A 19312-nucleotide genomic window follows, 5' to 3' on the forward strand; every position below is an offset into this window, starting at 1 on the left:
AAAGTGAGGTAGCACTTTACCTTACCAGGGTTTGCTTGGTTTTCTGGTGAACAGTGGTTGGGGTGTAAGAAATCTTGGAGGGTTTGACACTTTCTTTGGTGGTTTACCTTCTGGAAGTGTTTACCTTGGGCAGTCAGCCGTTTGCCTGTAAGAAGTCATCCTATGTCCCAAAAGCCACTGACGGTGCAAACAATTACATTTCTCACTGTTAGAGCAGTAAGGTCTGGGACAGGCTTCTGGAAATCCTGCAGACAAAGGAAGATAAGATTGATCCTGTTAAACTCGGGAAAGGGATTATTCAGTGAGTCTGATAGCAAAGGGTGAGATCTGAGAGGTGTCCTAATGTAGGGACAGTAATACTAGTAACTGCTAAGACAGGAGGATAGAAGATGTGTGAAATCCCTGTCTCATTTGAACCTTACAGTTAACAGTTTTGTTTGTCTAAATCTGTAACTGGGAGACAACTAGATAATACAAGACTCTTCTAGGGTACAGAGATAGCTTCTTAATGTACTGTGAAGTTCAGGAGGCACAAATTCAATGCACTGAAGAAATATGTAACTTGGAGTTTCCTTATTTTGTGCCTAACTGTGAAAAGGAGGCAGTCTGACAGTGAAAAGGAGGAAGACAGGCAAAATTTTCACCCAGTCTTATGTATATTGGCTCCACCAGCAGAAAAGAAGTGGGGGTGGTGTAATGAGGAAGTGAATATGTGATGAAGCGAGAATTAGGTCTCTGTCCAAAATCTGTGGAATGCTGTTGCAAATCCAAGAGCTTGGGTGACCCACAGCAGCACTGCAAGGATCCTGCAGCAAAAAACCAGAGTCTTTGCCAGTGGCCTTCACGCAGCTTAGTCTTGGGAGGACTTGGAGTGACTTGGCTCAGCAGCCTCAGGCGTGTTTCTCTACTGCTCTGAACCTCATGAAGGCATTAGCATCTGTGTAAATGATTCTTCTATTAGAATGGGGATTTCCACAGGAGGTTTAGGTTGAATATTAAGAAAAACTTCTTTACCGTAAGGGTTGTTAGGCATTGGAATGGGCTGCCCAGGGAAGTGGTTGAGTCACCATCCCTGGAGGTATTTAAAAGATGTTTAGATGTAGAGCTTGGTGATATGGTTTAGTGGAGGACTGGTTAGTGTTAGGTCGGAGGTTGAACTAAGTAGTCTTGGAGGTCTCTTCCAACTTAAATGATTCTGTGATTCTGTAACGAACATGAGGCTTTCCTCCATGTCTCTGTTGGAGAAGACAATGTGCAATCAGAGCTCTTCTGTTCAGGGGTGAAATTTAGGAAAAAAATAAACTTTTTTTTCTTTTTTTCCACTGGCTTCCACAGTGTGGGACATCCCAGGCCAAGCATTCATCTCTTTCAGCAGGGGAGAACAACATGCCTGGCAAAGTGAGAACTCTGGTGGTCACTGTGTGAGCACACAGACAGTAGAGATCTTGCAGTGCCCCATAGTGGCAGGCGGGCACATGCAATGCAATTAGGGTGATGTGTGATGTCTGTCCCTTTCTCTGCCTGTGTCCATCTTTCTAAGTATGGGTGAGGGGCCTGAGAGGGGTTGCTTATGTTGACCACGCAGCCCAACCTACTTAGACATAGAGCATGGCAGTGAATGGAGCACAGAACAGTTTTGAGGTGGCTGGGCCTAGGCCTACCTCGTCATGGAAGGGAGCATTTCAAAACAAAATAGAACAAAACAAAACAAAACTTAATTTCCTAATGAAAAGTGAAGCAAAAGGGAAGTCAGAATGGAAAGTCAAAAGTTTATAAATGAAGCTCCCTTCCCATTGCAGCTCTGCAGACGGGTGCTTGATTTGTACCAAATCAGCGTGGTTGAAGCAAACTCTGCACAGTCCTTCTGCCCTGGAGAACTTTTATATCTGTCACTCTGAGGCCTGGCCATAGCCGGCCCTGTCCCTCCTTGGGGTCTGTCAGCTCCAGAAGGTTCCAGACCCCTGTAAACCTCCAGTCTCCAGCTGGGCCCTGTGCCTGTTACACGGGATCTCCTTGCCTCCAGCCAGCCCTGGTGATGCTCTTGTAGAAGTGTAATCCACAAAGAAGTCAGGCACTGTGTGTTGTGGTGGCCTTTCTGTACTGCTAGAGCTTTCATCTTCTGGATCTGCCTGTCTTAAGTCAATTCTGCTTTGAGACCTTCAGACCAGTCCTCTCCCCTCGTTGGCACTGGGACCAGTTCTGGCTGTACAGATCCATCCCTGCACCTCCCCTGCATTTCCACCAGTTTTCTCTGTCCCTTAGGGGAGTAGGTTAAGGTATCTCTCTCCCTTTCCCTGGGCTGAGGAGGAAACATACATCCTCTGCTTCATCTCATTTGACATGCAGTTGTGTTTCTAGCCCAGGAGAAAACGATAATGTTGAAAAAGTGATCCAAAAATAAGCTTACACCGTGTGTTAACAGTGATTTTTCCAGACCTTGTATTCAGAGTTTGGTTCAGTTGTGAGGCCAGGCACTGAGGAAGAAAAATTGATTGATTAATTACCTAGTTTTATTCTTGTGTGGCTTAAAGCCTGTATACTTAATGCCTTCTTTTAAAGGTGGTTAGATTTTAGGGCAGCAGAGACATCTGGAGGGATTTTCAGAATCATCAGTGTATCTTTTGCATCTCCTGGTTCTTAAATATGTCTTAAAATCTGCTTCTCAATATCAACTCAGTTACAGATGAAAACATTTAATAATTCAGTGTCATTATTAAAATTATATATATATATATATATATATATATATATATAAAAAAAAAGAGTCCAAATAAAACAAGTCATACCATGAACTGATGATGGCTGGTTTAGGTGATGCCTTTGATTCATTACAGATATTTATCTGGGTACAAATGACAGAGACTAGATATGTATTGTATAGAGAATATAATCCCAAGATGTGATGGTTTCTTTGATTTAAAATTAGGATTGCAACTGGAGCGGCTGTTATTTGACTTGCATCTCCAAATAAACTTCTCTCAGCACCTGCTGATGTACTAAGGTGACTTTGTGCTTTTAGAGTTGTTTGGATTCATCTAGTCATATTTTCTTTGTGAACTCTTGGAAAAAATAATCATTTTCAGGTCATATTTGCCAAGGCACAGTGACAGTAGGGAACTGGCACCTGCATAGTAGGCAGTAATATTCCAAATGATAAGAAGTGTTGGATTATTGGTGCCTCCTAGCACTCCAGTTTCAATTGATATGCAAGTGTATCTCCCTTGTTCTTTTCATTTGAGGAATATGGGAATAATAGTGAAAAATGAAGGAAGAACAGTAAAGAGACTGCTCCAGGCCTTGTGGCCAGTAGGTAATGGAGCAGAACTGGTCCTTTGGAGTGGGTTTGATCTCAATCTTAGTATTTATGGAGCCAGTTTGTGTACTGGAACTGGTTTTATTGCCAGATGATAAAAACTCATTTCTGTGCAAACTGATAAATGTCTAAGAACAAACTTAGGTGGCTGTGGAGCCCCTCCTGGCTCCCCAGGCCACTATGGGCTGCTCCTTGGTGCAGGTGGGTGCTACAGAAGCCAGAGCTTCTCCAGAGACACCAGAGCACCTACCTGACCACAGTCGTGACAAGACTGCAGTGGTCCTTTTGACACCTCACACCCAGACCAGTTCCTTATTCAACACTAAATAAGGATGCTCAGGGTCCCAGAGAAATTACTTGAAAATGAAGGCAAGGTGTCAGGTACTGCAGCTTATGCTTTCTTTCCCGTGTTCCTCCCTGCCCAGCACAGGCAGAGCCGTGCCCTGGGGACCGAGCGGCCGTGCCAGCCATGAGTGAGCAGAGCCACGTCAACAGCCTCTTCCTCAACGAGGATGCAGCCAAGAGGCTCAGTGCCGAGGGACGGGTCCAGAGGTTCCGGCAGGCAGTGCAGAAGCGGGCAGCGCGGGCCAAGAAACGGATGCACAGCATCACCGCCGAGAGCGCCAAGAGCTTCTTCAGGAGAAATGCCTTCGTCCTCTTCACCATCGCTGCAGTCTTACTAGGTATGGAGCTGATGGTGGGCTTAGGGGCAGGTGGTGGGCACCAAATATAAATGTGGGGAAAAGTTTATCCCACAAAGATTTTATTTTATCATAATAAATCAGCTGGGGAAGTGAAACTGGACAGCCCCTTTGTATATAGCTGCACTCACAAGAAGCCTCTGAGCAAACCTGGGTGATTTTTTCTGAGGATTAGTAGAGCTAGATCAGCAAACTGTTTCTGTTGTGGAATCTCCCTAAGCTCCAGCCAGAAGAAAAGACTCCCTCACACTCCCCCTCTGCAAGGGCTGTTGTCTTGCATGCAAGAGCTCTTCTGATTTGGACAGCATTTTGACTGCTGCTAGCTGGCCAGCCTCAAGCTGAACTCTACATGCAGCAGGCTTGTCAGAGTTCTCCTGAAACCATTAATCTGTGCTGTGTTTTGTAAGCCAAAAAGCATCCTACAAGTTTAGTTCCATAGTACAAAAAGGGGGAACTGATTCAGACAACTGGTCTGTGATACTGTGCAAACTAAAGCTGCCAAGCAGAGAGTGAATTGTCCCTAACTTCTAATCCAGGCTGGCTGAACTCAACTCTAATAGGTGGCTGGAAAAGGTCCCTGGGCTAACAAGGTGGGCAGTCACATCTCTTTGGTGGTAACGAGCTTCCTAGGAACAGACTCCAGAGGAGCAGCAGACAATACAGCAGGGAGTGGTACGCCTGTGGTTCAGCACGAGGCTCCTGTGCATACAGATATGTCAAAGGGATATAAAGCATACAGTAAAAATTGGAACATAACCTTTTAGAAAAGAAAGAGCATTTGCTCCTTTGCAGAGGGGAGAAGCTGAAAGGAGAAGAGGAAAAGGAAAGCCATATTGTAGGACTGACTGAGGGACAGACCACTGGATCACACTTTTCCATTTCCATTCTCATTCCTTGTTGATTCACAGGGATCATCCTGGCATTTTCCCTTCGGCCCTACCAGCTGACCTATCGCCAGATCAAGTATTTCTCCTTCCCAGGAGAGCTGCTGATGCGTATGCTCCAGATGCTGGTTCTTCCTCTCATTGTCTCTAGCTTGATTACAGGTGAGCAGAGCTTTCTGGTGCTTTCAGCCAAGACTATGCTAGTTGTCAGAGTACCCCTTTGTGTCCCAACTGCAGGTGTTGGGATAAGGTGGGCTAATAGTGACAAGCCTAAACCTACAGCTGTAGTGACCATGATTTACACTCATACCCTCACTGACTCAGTAGTGGGAAAGAGAAGCAGAAGACCTTTTGCTTTCTCATTAGACTGGGAAAGGCACAATGTGGTGTTTCCAATGCCCAACTCTTGAGCACTAGCAAGGATTTACCTGCTCTAGGTATCCTTGCTTGTGCAGAAGGGTTAGACAAGATGGCCAACAGAGGTCCCTTCCAACGTTAAGCAGTCAGTGATTCTGTGATTTCATTCCACATAACCTTAAACATCAAAGTGTGTTGCCCAAATCTGATTCAAGCTTCCAGTAGCCTAGGAGAGGTTAATTTGTGTCAGTCCAAAGAACTGAAGTTGATCACCATCTGGAGAGCCTGTTTCATCCAGGTCTTCACAGAAGATACCCCAGCCAGCAAACTTTCAGACAGTGTAAAGGGTTGCAATACTTTCCACCCCTGAAACATCCCACCATTATGAATGTAAAGATCCAATGTACTGGGGTTGGATGTTATTTCCTTTCTGATAGCTTTAGGAGGAAGTTTTATATTAAGATAATATAAGATTTATAGATAATAGACCTTCTCACCTTGTCTGACTGTTTGCCTACACAGGAATGGCCTCACTGGATGGCAGAGCCTCAGGGAAGATGGGGATGCGGGCTGTGGTCTACTACATGGTGACCACAATCATAGCAGTCTTCATTGGCATCCTCATGGTGATCATCATCCACCCAGGGAAAGGATCCAAGGACAAGCTTCACCGAGAAGGCAGAATTGAGCAAGTGCAGACAACAGATGCCTTCATGGATTTGGTGAGGTAGGTGAACAAGCTGGTCTCGTGTGAGTCCGTATCAGTGAGAGTACATTCCTGCACTGAATGTCCTTTTGAAGTGTCACAGCTTTTGGAATACACTGTCAGGGAAAGAGGTCTTTGGCTGAGTCTTGCCTGGCCTGCTACTTTTAGCTCAGTCAGGACAGGCTTATCACCTTTCTGCAGAGCTACAGCCTTTGTACCATGCTTGAGTTTACACTTGAGCAAATCAGGCCCATTCTGCTAACCAGCTGTTTTGCATCAGGTGATGCTGGTTTATTAATGATCCCAGTAAAAAAGGTACTCAGACTCTGTAAAATAGAAATTTTAAATGCTATTTATTAAAGCTAACACCATAAAGAAAGAGAGGATAGTACAGATAATTTTATATCCTTTCAGATGTTGTGAACTCCAAGTTGTGCAGCATCTGTGATCAGGGTCTGTGAAAAAAAAGTGTGGGAATGTTACTGGCAGCTGGGTATTCCTGCTCTGTGGGAAATTCCAAAGTTATATTTTTTAAGTGTTGTTTTGCAATGAACTGAAAAGTCCCAACTTCAGAATTTTCTACAGAAAAACAAAATGGAAATTTTCATCCTAAACATCTGGGAAAGTCAATCCATTCTTACCATTTTGTAAGCTTAACTCTGAGATGCTCAGCCTCTCCCTTTTTGCTTGTCAGGATATTAAGAAGCAAAGACCAGGGACGTGGTCCCACATGACATCCTCATCTCCAAACTGGAGAGAGATGGATTCAAAAGGTGGACCATTCAGAGGATAAGGAATTGGCTTGAAGGTCACACCCAGAGAGTGGTGGTCAGTGGCTCTATGTCCAAGTGGAGGCCAGTGACAAGTGGTGTCCCTCAGGGGTCTGTCTTGGGACCATTCTATGAAGCCCATGTTTGCTTGCTAGTCAAACAGGACAATTAACTCTTTCCTTGTTTTATCTACTGCAGGAATATGTTCCCGCCCAACCTGGTAGAAGCCTGCTTCAAACAGGTATGAAAACCCATCTAACCTATCACCTTCCTTGATGCCCTGTTCAGTAGGCAATGGTCCAGCCTACTTCTCTGAGGGATGAGAACAAAGTTTGCTTTTTTACTGCTTTTCTCTAACTCCAACTGCTCAAGAAGGGGCATTGTAGTCATTAGCCTGTATTATAGCATCCCTCATGCAAGTTTTTTAGGCTGTCTGTACGTGGGGGGCTTCAAACCCTGGAGCAGACAGAGCAGAGCAACTCTGGTTTCCTGCTTCCATCTCATTCCACACTCAAAGTTAGGAAGAATTTGTGTAACCTCGGTTAGCAGATTTGGACTGGAAGTAAAGTGGGAACAGATTCTCCAAGGATTTGTCTCTTCCATAGTGCTAGTGCCCTTGGAAGCAGTATAAAGGGTTCCAGAAGTATAAAGAGGAGCCAGAATATCTGGGCCTCAGAGCTGGGGGTTCCCTAGCTGTGCTCCAAGATAGACACCTTCGCCTGATGGTAAGTAACAGGTTGCTGTAGTCATGGTGTTTGGTATTAGAGGGAAGAGCAATTTTAGAAGTATTTGTCCAACAAATAATCCTGTGGTGTTTTGTTGTTTGTTTTTTTTGCTAAACTTGGTAAACTGTGATTGAATGCAACTTAAAAAAAAAATCACGTCTAGGAACAAGGAGTGTGAAGAGTCCTACAGAAAGGGAAACCATATCCTGGAAAGCAGGGTCTCTGAAAAGGGTGTGGGGATATTGCGGAGAACATCAGTGACTGTGAACTTTTATTCTATGGTTAAATGGTCCTACGTGAGCCTAGGATTTCCAGAGAAGGAAGTAGTTAATTTTGTGTTAGTATCTCTAATTGCAAAGAGAAATGCTGAACACAGATAAACTACCTCCCTTTTAAAGTTGTTAAACATTAGAAGGCTACAGAGAAGAACTACAGTGCAGAGAAAAACTGGTCAAATAACATATGACCAAAACTGGTCATAAGTGAACAACTTCAGGGACTCAGTCTGTTTAGTCTATCAAATAAAGAGTCTTTGTCTTGCAAGAGTATAAATATATCCAAAGGAGAGAACAATCATATCAAAGGGACCAAGGGATCTCATGCCCAAGGTGGACGCATGATATTAGAAGTAATAATGACTGTAAAATGAGAGCAACAGTTCATTTGGAAAAGTCAATGCAGATTTTAACAGTGAAACAAACAATCCAGGGCAGTACAGAATTTGGTCTCTCAATATTTTTAAATTGAGATTAACAAAAAGGATGCTTTAGCAATATACAACCATACCCGAGTCAGTAAATGGTATCTAGGTGAAGTCCTCCAGATGCTCCAGTGCTCTCTTTTGACCTTAAGCTCTGTGAACATTTCAATGAAAGCACTAAGCCAGGGAGACTGAGAACACGTAAGGCAAGTTTCCCACAGAGGTCAGTAAGAACTTGCCATACTCTCCTTTCTTTAGGAAGCAATGCAATAGTCTAGCATGTTGTCCTAAGCTTCTGAACAAGGGCCTGTGAGTGCATCTGATAATCTGTGTCATTTCAGTACAAGACGCAGTACAGCACCAGGGTCTTCACCAGAACCGTTCTCCACAGCAGCAATGTCACAGCAGGTGTGACAACCACTCCACTCCCTGTGCCTGAGAACTTCACTGGCATCCTGGAGAACGTCACTCATGCCCTGGGGACCATCTCCGAGGTGCTGACCTTTGAAGAAGTCATTCCCATCCCAGGCTCAGCCAATGGGGTGAACGCGCTGGGGCTGGTAGTGTTCTCCATGTGCTTCGGTTTGGTGATCGGCAGCATGAAGCAGAAGGGACGGGCCCTGCGGGAGTTCTTTAACTGCCTCAACGAAGCCATCATGAGGCTGGTGGCCATTATCATCTGGTGAGGAACACGGCCGGTTGGAGCAGGAGGTCTGCAGGTGCAGTTTCCGCTGACCTGATGAGAAATGGGGTAGCATTAAGGATGACATGCACAGGAAAAGCAGATGGGCACAGCTCTCCTTTGGCTCCATCAGGCTGGAGGGAAAAGTCTGGATGGGATATTTGTTCACATTTCATTTCCTGTTTTTTTGTTTTTACCTTAGAAATATCAGGTACACCAGGACTTGCTTTCCTTGAGGCTGCTGGAAACATCCTTGGAAGACCAGAGAGCTGAAGTGGAAGATCTCTTAGCCTTACCAACTGGGGTAGGGTGTGAGGCTTTCCCACAGAAAGCTTTCCTTCCAGCTATGTTTCAGGAGTCTGACTTAGCTATGAGTCACAATAACCTACTGCCAGTTTCCTGCCACTCAGGGTGACACCTGTATGCATTAGCTGTGAAAGTGGACCTGGGTTGGCAAGATCATCTCAAAATTACTGCCTTTCAGTTTGAGGTCTCCCAGGCCCCAGCTCCTCTAGAGCTCAGCTGCTTGGTGCTTCCTGTGTAAGGCTGACTGTACTACATGGTTCAGATAAGCAAGGCATTGCTGCAATGAGTCCTCTTAGAAAACAGCATTTTAACAAATCTTATTTGAAGCTCCTTACCTATCTAAAACTCAAGCTCTGAATAGGAGCTTGCGGTAGGTACCATGAGGCAGGAAAGATATGGGACTGGCAGAATACAAGGAAATGCCTGACAGGGCATCTGTTAGCCCCACATCCTCTCCCCTATTTTTGATCACTCCAGCTTTCTTTCCCTGGTTTTCTAGTCACAGTCTTGTATTGTAGAGAAACATCCTAGGCACAGAGGGACAGGTCTTACACAAAAAGAAATAAAGGGGAACCCTGAGCTCATGGCAGAGAAATTCACTGCCTGGGGAGTTCCAGCCCCTCTGGGATCTTTTTCTCCACGGACAAGTCAAAATCTGGGGCCTTGCTTTCTTAAGGGGAGATAAGAGTTGCCTAAGGGCAAGAAAGGGAGAACACAGTGGAAAAAGTGGACCTGCACGCTACTCCCAGAGACGATTGCAAACTGCCTTCAACTGCCTCTTCCAGCAAAGAAAGGCAGGGTGTTGAGGGATAGGATATTGGTTGCACTTAGGAAGCTGCCTGTGCACATACACAGTAATGTTTGAAGACATCTCCTGACTTAACAAAATCCTGCTGGTATAGGAGGCAGGAGTATCCCCTGAGGCTCAGCACTCCTTCCTGAAGCCACAGTCTGCAGAGCATCTCCCAGGAGCTTCTTTTTCCTAGGGAGATCTGGTCATTACCTGCAACCAAGAGTGTCTTCTACGAAAAAGGTCAGAGGAAATGAAATATTTGTGAAATCCTTTCCTGAAACTTTTCCAAACCTCCTACGCTAAGTTGGAGTTTGGCATGTGGACCTCTGAGCCTTGTGCATGAATTGCATGTGAGCTCCCGAGCTGTAGAGGCCAAGTCCTGAGAGGTGTGGCCATGGAGCTGTGATTTTCTTTAGTCCAGTTATTTGTCCATGTTTAGTTTAGTGCCCATGATATTCTCCATGTGTGTGTCATGACTTCCTTCTTGTGCAGCCTCACTGCTGCTCATGAGATGCATTGTTAAGGGGGGGAAAAAACCTGTAAGGAATGGAAAGGATAGCAGTGTAGCTGTGGGGTTTTACCTTGCTGGGCAGCTAACTCCACCACAACCGCTGTCTCATTCCCCCTCCTCAGAAGAGGAGGGGGAGAAGAAAGTATGCTGCAAAGAAAAAGAAAGTCTCATGGGTTGAGATCAGGATAATTTAATTAAAGGGGAAAAAAAAAAAAAAGACTTCATAAGAGAGGGAAAAAAAAATATTCTCTACTTCCCATCAATGAACAATGTTCAACCACATCCTGGGAAGCAGGGCCTCAGTATGTGTAGTGGTTGCTTGGGAGGGCAGACGTCTTCATAACAAGAGCCCCCCCTCTCCTTCCCCTTTCCCAGCGGTTGTGGTAGAGTTTAGCTGCCCAGCAAGGTAAAATTACCACTGCGCCTCAAAAAGAGGTTTCATACAAGCCACAGCTGTCTTCACAGATGTTGGTATGCCCAGTCCAAACTATACTAGCTATGGATTTTCTGTATGTTCCTATTCCCTGTACGTGAACCTCTAAAGATAACAAGGCTGATATCCCAGAGCATGCAGGGCAATATTGCTTCTGCTCCCTCCTTCCCTTTTACTTCTGTAACTTTCTGTGCCTCTCAGTAAAAAGGACACACTCAGCTCAGGCTCTGTTAGGAAAGGAAGGGACTGTGCAAACTCCTTTGTATAACCTCCACTAGCAGTGCTACAAGGAGTGTTGAGGAGACATGTAGGAACCTGGAAGGAGGAGGAAACCTTCACCATGTACTGTGTGCACACAGCAGTTCCCCAAAAGAGCATCAAGTGCTGTTTTTTGACTGCACAGCAAACAAGTCCAAGATCTTTTCACATTGCCAGAAAAGAAACCAGCAGTATCATCCACTAACTAGCACACTTCTGATGTGGCAGCTTATTGAGGATATGTCCAGAAAGCATGCATTGAAGCAAGTATGAAGTGTGGATGTCAGTTCTGAGAATTGTCCTTGTGTTTCTGCCACAGGTATGCCCCAGTTGGGATCATGTTTTTAATTGCTGGCAAAATCCTGGAGATGGATGACCTTGCAGTGATGGGGGGCCAGCTGGGGATGTACACGCTCACTGTCATCGTTGGACTCCTCATCCATGCCCTCTGCATCCTGCCACTGCTCTACTTTATCGTCACCCACAGGAACCCCTGGGTATTCATTGCAGGGCTTCTGCAGGCCCTCATCACAGCCCTGGGCACCTCCTCAAGGTACGATGGCCACATAGTCCTGGGGAGAAGTACGGTGTGGATATTCTGGGGCTGCTTCTCAGCACTTCCATCGCCCTCAGTGCAGTGCTGAGGTCTCACCATTTCTAGCACTACCAGCTTTTTGCACTGGTCCAGCCAACTCAATTGAGAGTGGAAGGATTCCCACTCCCCTGCTCAGGAGCCCAAATTGTGTTGCCATCTCTAACCATCAGTGCGTGACCCATAGTCCTCCTCACCAAGCACGGTGGAGGCTCTTTTTGCAGCACTGAAATACCGAGCTCAAAAGACAAATCAATCACCCCTCAATTCCAACATTATTCCCCGTGCACATATCTCCACACACATGTACTTGCACACATTTGCACATTTCTCTTTTCCAGGCACACAGACTGTGTGCAGCTGGCATTAAACTCACAGGAAGCCTAGGCAAAAGCACAAACAAATGTTCGGTGACTCACACAACCAAAGCAACAGATTGTAGGTTGCTGTTATATTATTAAGTGGTGTTTCTTGACGTATTCATTTCCTGGCAAGCACAGAGTCTCTCCCACGTGCATTTTGACACCGAAACACACAGCATTTTTCTTGCTCGTGTTCTCTTTCAGAAACAATTCTCTGCTTTTGCTGCAAGGTATATTCTCACACTTGGGTCATTCTTGTCTTATGCACTGAGCTGGGGAAGAGAGAGGACTCAAGTTTTTTAATAGCTGGAAGAGGAGTTTTGGTCTTGAGGCTCTGTCCTATGTACCCAGAATTCCCCAGAATCACCTTCTTTTGGTGTTGTACCAGCTTCACCAGCTTCAGGGCCACACAGCCCCTGCCCAGCCCCTGAGGAAAGTCATGTCTGAATGTGCAACTGCAGCGTGCAGCATATCTGAGGAACCCTTGCTTAGACTGTTCTTTCTCCTAGCAGCATCTGGCCTCTGGCTCACATGGCAGGGTGAAAAAGCAGGTGGGTAAGGTCATAAACCAGGCAGAGGCTTAGTCCCTCTTCCACAGTCAGCATATACCCAATTCATGTTGTTTTGTAAATTCCTTTCAGCTCAGCGACTCTGCCCATCACCTTCAGGTGTTTGGAAGAAAACAATGGTGTGGACAGGCGCATCACGAGGTTTGTTCTGCCTGTGGGAGCTACAATTAACATGGATGGCACTGCTCTGTACGAGGCCCTTGCAGCCATCTTCATTGCACAAGTCAACAACTATGAACTTGACTTCGGGCAGATCATCACAATAAGGTGACTTTTGAAAGAGTTATGGGGCTACAGGAGGGATTCCAGTTTTGTTGGCTTATCTGAGGTGCTTTCAAGTTCCTCCTTTGCTCAGAAGATACAATGAGATTAGAAAAAAATAAGGAAAAGGAAGGTGAAACCTCCAGGGGTATAAGTAAATATGGTTTTGGGTGCCACATCTTGGAGTCTCCCCTCATGCCTTTATTGGATTTCCAAGTCTGGGCCATCCCTTAGATAGAGCTGCAGTGTGCAGTCCACGTTGGGTGGGTGCCTGCAGGGGAAGCTTGGGTGCTGTGTCGATGTCATCATCCTGCTCTGTGACCAGAGCAGAAGGGTTGCCCAGATGGTTTGTAAATAATATGTTGAGATACTTCCTGACACTTCTGCAAATGTGACTGCCTGTTTTCTTCCCTCTGCTGATAGCTGTGCTTTCCTCTTCCCTCCAGCATCACTGCCACAGCAGCCAGCATTGGAGCCGCAGGTATTCCCCAGGCAGGACTGGTGACCATGGTCATAGTGTTGACATCAGTGGGGCTGCCTACAGAAGACATTACACTGATCATCGCTGTGGACTGGTTTCTGTGAGTTCTCTGCTCAGCAGCATGCATTTCTCTGTGTTCCTTGCCAATGTGTAGAGAGTTCATCTGCATTCCCACTGTCTCTGCTACAAGCAGACTCAGTAACCTGAGGCCTGAAACACACCCGTATCCACGAGACCTTTGCACAGTAACCCTCTGTTCATGCTAGAGTCTTCACCATAGACTTCAGTGACCAAGTTCATGTACAGACCAGCTTGGTGACCAAGCAGAATTTCCTTTGTTTGGTTTATCTAACAAGATAATTATCAGAAACAATCTACATCTTTGGGGGGTGGTCCTTTGGGATAGGTTTGCATCAGAATTTCTGAATTTATAAAACAAATACAACTGAATTATAATGGATGTGGCAAAGCTCATCTAAATCTGCAGAAAGGCTTGAGCAGGCCTTTGGAGAGGAATCCATCTCTGTGGGTCCACAGTAACAATGTTTTTCCTCATTTTCCTCATTTCCTCTGGGAGTATTGTGTCCAGTTCTGGGCTCCCCAGTACAAGAGGGACATAGAAGGGCTACTAATATGATTAGAGGACTGGAGCACCTGTTGTATGAGGACAGGCTGAAAGAACTATGCTTGTTTAGCCTGGAAAAGAGAAGACTGAGGGGAGACCGCATTAAAGTATATAACTTATATGAGGGGAGGGTGCAAGAGGATGGAGCCAGTCTCTCTTCAGTTGTGCCCAGTGACAGGATGAGAGGCAACAGACACAAACTGAAGCACAAGAGGATCCAGACAAATATAAGGGGGCACTTCTTTACTGTGAGGGTGACAGAGCACTGGGACAGGCTGCCCAGAGAGATTTTGGAGTCTCCTTCTCTGGAGATATTCAAAACCCTCCTGGATGCCATCCTGTGCAAAGTGTTCTAGGTGATCCTGCTTGGCAAGGGGGTTGGACTAGATGATCTTCAGAGGTCCCTTCCAACCTCGTCTGTTCTGTGATTTTGTGATTCTGTGATTTTGTGGCAAGTCCAAAATTTTTCATTGAGATATTGGGAATGCAACAGAACAGGAATGAATGTGAAGCCTGTACTCAGGCTAGCAATGTAGGAGAGCTCTCTGGGAGTAATTTCTCTGTAAATATTGAAATGCCAATTATTAGAGTGACTTGAAAAGTCAAAAAAAAATCATTGAAGAAAACTTCATGTTTCTTGAAATATTCTTAATCCCCTTAGCTGATACTAAGAAGCTGCATCTAATTTTTCTCCCTGATTTTTCAGAGACCGCCTTAGAACGACCACCAATGTCCTGGGGGATTCTCTGGGTGCTGGCATTGTGGAGCATCTCTCCCGGCACGAGCTGGATGCACAGGACTGCGAACTTGGTAATTCTGTGATAGAGGAGAAACACCAGCCTTCCCACCTGGTCTGCCCACAGAACGACACCCTTTGGCACCCCAGGAGTGAGACAGCATTGTGAAATCAGGCAGCAGAGAGCAAATTAATGCTGTAAAAAGCCAAGACTTGAAAAAGAAGTCTTGGAGGACATTCTGGAGAACAGAGAAAGATCCACTTTCAAAGACCTACACTTTTCTCCTCCCTCTCCCACATGCAGTTCCCTTAATCCCATTTCTCCCCTATCTCTTTCCGACTGACATTAAAGAAGAGAAAATTAAACTGCAAAGAAACTTTTGTTCCACAAAAGCCTGATTTAGTCATTCTTATCGGGATCCAAGAGTTTGACCTGAGTAAGTAAGACTCAGTGAATGAGCTGGACTAAGAGCTCCCTCATTTCTGAGCTTAAGTATGAGCACAGTTAAGTGACAAAGTGGGTTGGTGACACCACCACCTGTGGACCGGGACCAGAATATTGCCATGATGTCTCCTTCCTGCAGGAAACAGCTGCAGAGCAGCAAAGCCTTTATTTGTTCAGTGGCTTCCCCTGAGCATGTAAAGCTTTTAGCATTGGCCGTTTGGAGATCTCTGGAGAGCCCCAGCACTCCTGTTCAACTCTTCACTGGCAAGTGTTTATGGTAAACCCAGTGTCCTCCTTGCTCACAGTCCTGGTGTTTGCACAGTAACACCACTAATGCTTCCTGAAGGCTTCTTGCTCCTCTGGCAACCTTTCTGGCTGTAGGTATTAATGTCGCCCAGCTCCTGAAGGAATGTGCAGCAGGGACAGGGCTTGTTGTGCTGGCTGGTAGTACAAATAGAGGTCATACCAGCCTTTTATTAGTGGCAGCAGCTAAAGGATCGTGAAAGCAGCAATTGAAGAATTGATTAGATCTGTTATTGAGCCTCTGAACCAGCTCTCCCCTCTACAAAGCTCTGCCAAACAGCAGTTAACTTAGTTTCTTTTTAGAAATCTGTTCTCTTATTGAAACCAGAAGGGAACTGCATAGGTCATGACCAGTCTGCCCACCTGAGTAGCTGGATGGTGCCTCCATGCCAGGGATGACTCCCTACCACCCGTTTCACTCAGATAATTCCTCATCATAAAACTCCAAGGAAACAGTTTGTTCAGGCATCTTTGGCTATTTTCAGAAGCGCCTTTCCTTCAATCACAGTGCTCAAGAATGTGTTTCAAAATCTCTTGGTCTTTCTACAGCTCTTTATCTTTTCTAGACAGTGCACAATCACTTCTCAGCACTTGTAGAAGATGCCAGACCCCAAACTTATAAATGTAGTTTTCATCAGGATAAATTTCTTAGTTCCTACCAAATTGAGTTCAGTTTCTGTTTCACACATGGGCATAAGCCCACATGACATCTGGATCATCTCATAGGTCCAAGCAACAAGTAGGGACCTGCTTTGTCTGTGCTCTATCCCCCTTCCATGGAACAGAGGAACAGAGTCCTCATGTCTCACATCAGTAAACAGGACCAGCAGGACTTGCTTCATAATCTTCAGGTCATCTCCACGAACATCCAGAAAATGAGTACCTAAGACCCAACTTTGAAGATGGAAAGGATCCACAGTTTTGGGGCTACTCTATTGTAACTATTCTGCTTCTGAAAGGCCAGAAACAGCAGCAAACAGCCTCCTGGCACAGCTGAGCTATCTAAACTTGATTGAGGATATCAACCAGTCTGCTCATTACTCCAGACTCAGTATATCTCTTGAACCCCTCTACCCTGGCTTCCCAGAATGATCCTTTCCATCCAAAAGCCCTAGCCATACGCTGACAGGCACCTCTAAGTGGACCACAGGACAGAAGACCCCAGAGCCATCTGCTCGAGGCAGCTTTTCCAACTACAATCACGCCTGCCCGTCTTTAGCTCCTCAGTGTAAGAAAAACTTCCTAGAACACATTTCTTGAAGTGCCCAAAGCCAGATCCTGAGGCTCTTTTTGGTCCTTCAGGACTTGCAGGGTTATACATTTGTGCTGCCATGTTCCACAACCTGTAGGTAAACACAGTTTTCTATGTTTATGGGTTGGGATAAAGGTGGGAATCTGAGATAAACAGTCAAATGCATCTCTTTCAGATAAAAACAGGTAACACAGAAGAATTGTACTGTAGTCCTGCTTAGTAGTAGTTGTCCCCAGACTTCACAGCAGCAGGCTGTTTCCTGACCACTGGAGGCAGGTTACTTGTTCTGACAAGAGATCTATGCTAGCAGGGGCAAGCTGCTGTTGTACAGTTACGTATCTGGTTGTTCTTCACAAATATTATTCCTATTCCATCAGCTAAAACATTCTTAGATGTATAGATTTTGACCTACTGCATGCTTTGTCTGGTGCAGTGCACCCTTCCTCTCCTGAGACTGTCATCAGTAAAAGCAAGCAGAGCAACTGTATAACCCAGTGGTATTTTGGTCCCTGAAAGGTGATGGTCAGTTGTTGTTTTTTTTTTTTATATTATTATTTATTTATTTATGTTTTGTTTTGTTTTGTTTTGTTTTTAAACTGAGATAGTGGAAGACTGCTGGGTAACAGTGGAAGATAATAAACTCTTAATTAGAATATACATGGCCCAAGAAATTGGCGTTGTGTGGAATATGCTGCTGAACCTAGGAAAAGATGACATTTGCAGCTGTCGTAACTGTTTCCTAAGTTTTGCTTGGTTACGGAGATGTAACAGGAACAAAAAAAAATGTCCCAGTTCAATGAGTGTTGGCTTTCATATGGGACCTGACCTGTGCATAACATCTAGACAATTAAAATTCTGTTTAAAAGGAAGGAGGAGGTAAATGGAAATTAGATCCTTGTTCATCAAGTATCGAAATGAGATGATAATCAAGTGTGGGCCTTGGCTTCTACAAATGGACATTTGCCTTGTACAAATTTGTACTTTTTCAGCTCAGAGGCAGGGACAGATGACAAAATCTATCCTGTACCTTTGCATTAATCACCTGCATCTCTGCCACAGTAACATGGACAGAATATTTCTATCTTACACTTCGGGTTTTCTCACTCTTAATGCCTGAACTATGCTATTTAAGTTGGCTGGACTATCACTTCCCTATCCAAGACCAGTTTAAAAAATAATAATAATAATCAGTCTGACAAACTCAGAAGGAACCCAAAGGAGCTCTGGTTAACATTATTTTCTTATTTTTACCTGCCATTGGGTGCCCAAGGTCAGGTATCCCAGAGGGAAGGCTGGCTACACCTGTGGGTCCAGGACCTCAGGGACCAAACTGGTCCACATACTCTGACTGATGATTTTCCATCTGTGTTTTGGTTTCTGTAGCTGTAAAACAAATAAACGGATGCTATCTGCCCCATAATAGCTAGAAATGTAGCTACAATATCAAGGTTGCTAAGTCTAAAACGAGAAAAGTTACCAATTGTTTCTTTCTAATTTTTATAAACTATTGTAGTCCAACTTTTGAGGCAAAACTAAACCTTTAAAGCAGAAGGCCAGAACACTTAGTTCACAGCAGTGTTTATTATTCTCCACATTCAATTAAAGGATTACAAATGTTCAAAATATAAGAATAGCTTCTAGGACAGTCATTCTTGGTGTAGGACTGTAAATAGCACTAACAGGAATACATCACTCAAGAATGTCTGAGATGCTAAAACAACAAAATCCAACTGCTCAAATCTTCTTGGCCATAATTACTTGCTATTTATACCCAGGAATAGAGAGCAGTTACTATGACTTTCAGCATACATTGGATTTTTTTTTTCCTGTCTTTATGGGACTTACAGAAAACAGCACTGAAAAAGATCCTAAGAAGTCATCTAGGACATTCTATGTTCCCAGGCAGCAAGAGCTAGACCCAAAACAATCCCCCCCCCAAAAAAAAAGCTGCTTGTTAAGCTCTTCTGATCTCCAAGTTAAGTGTTCCAATGCATTTTTTTTTCTTCTCTGACACAAATCTCTCTTGTTACAATGCAAGAACATTATTTCTTGTCCTGTCCCAGTGAGTAGGATAAGAGATTATTATCCTCCTCTTTGCAGCATTTTTATCTTGTATGAATGGTATTATAATGTCTGCTCTTCTCCTTTCTAGACTAAACAGACCCAGTTCTTTCAGTATACCTTCACAGGTAATAATCATTCACATTCCTGTCCTCTGGACTTTTTCCTCACATCTTTCTTAAAGTGGAGTAACTAAAATTTGACACAACAATCCAACTAAAGATTTATTAGTGCTAAGCACTGAGGAAAGACTCTTTCATGTACATTAAGATTTAGATCTTAGACTCAAATTACCATAGTTTAACAGCATGCTCTGCTTCAGCTGATCAAGGTAACTGTCCATGATGCATACCTACAGCAAGTTCAAGTCTGTTCAGCTTATCTTAAATCTTAGTGAGGTTAGACTCTAACTTTGATGAGATGGCTGTATCCAAAGACTGGATCTTAATCAAAGAGTTTTAAGATACACTGCATTAGCTTGTATCT

General features: G+C 44.6%; 1 protein-coding gene across 11 annotated transcripts in view; it reads left to right on the forward strand.

The window, feature by feature from the left end:
- Window positions 1-19312, forward strand: part of LOC309887960 (excitatory amino acid transporter 4-like) — a 38849-nt gene that overhangs the window by 17472 nt on the left and 2065 nt on the right. For 5 of the 11 annotated variants that reach the window (XR_014319110.1, XR_014319112.1, XR_014319113.1 and 2 more), the window contains 9 exons: window positions 3739-3996; window positions 4923-5060; window positions 5778-5982; window positions 6930-6972; window positions 8498-8838; window positions 11459-11692; window positions 12735-12929; window positions 13370-13504; window positions 14736-15487. Coding sequence is in view for 2 of the 11 variants with exons in the window: in XM_082780079.1 (XP_082636205.1) it covers window positions 3739-3996; window positions 4923-5060; window positions 5778-5982; window positions 6930-6972; window positions 8498-8838; window positions 11459-11692; window positions 12735-12929; window positions 13370-13504; window positions 14736-14839; window positions 18918-18922 (1658 nt within the window). In the remaining 9 variants the exon portion in view is untranslated. Of the gene's footprint in view, window positions 1-3738; window positions 3997-4922; window positions 5061-5777; window positions 5983-6929; window positions 6973-8497; window positions 8839-11458; window positions 11693-12734; window positions 12930-13369; window positions 13505-14735; window positions 15488-18917; window positions 18955-19312 lie in introns of all 11 variants that reach the window. The other 6 variants (XR_014319111.1, XR_014319118.1, XR_014319117.1 and 3 more) reach the window with 5 other exon arrangements.

This window comes from Aythya marila (assembly GCF_965140915.1).
Source record: "Aythya marila genome assembly, chromosome: 27".
Classification (NCBI taxonomy): Eukaryota; Metazoa; Chordata; class Aves; order Anseriformes; family Anatidae; genus Aythya; species Aythya marila.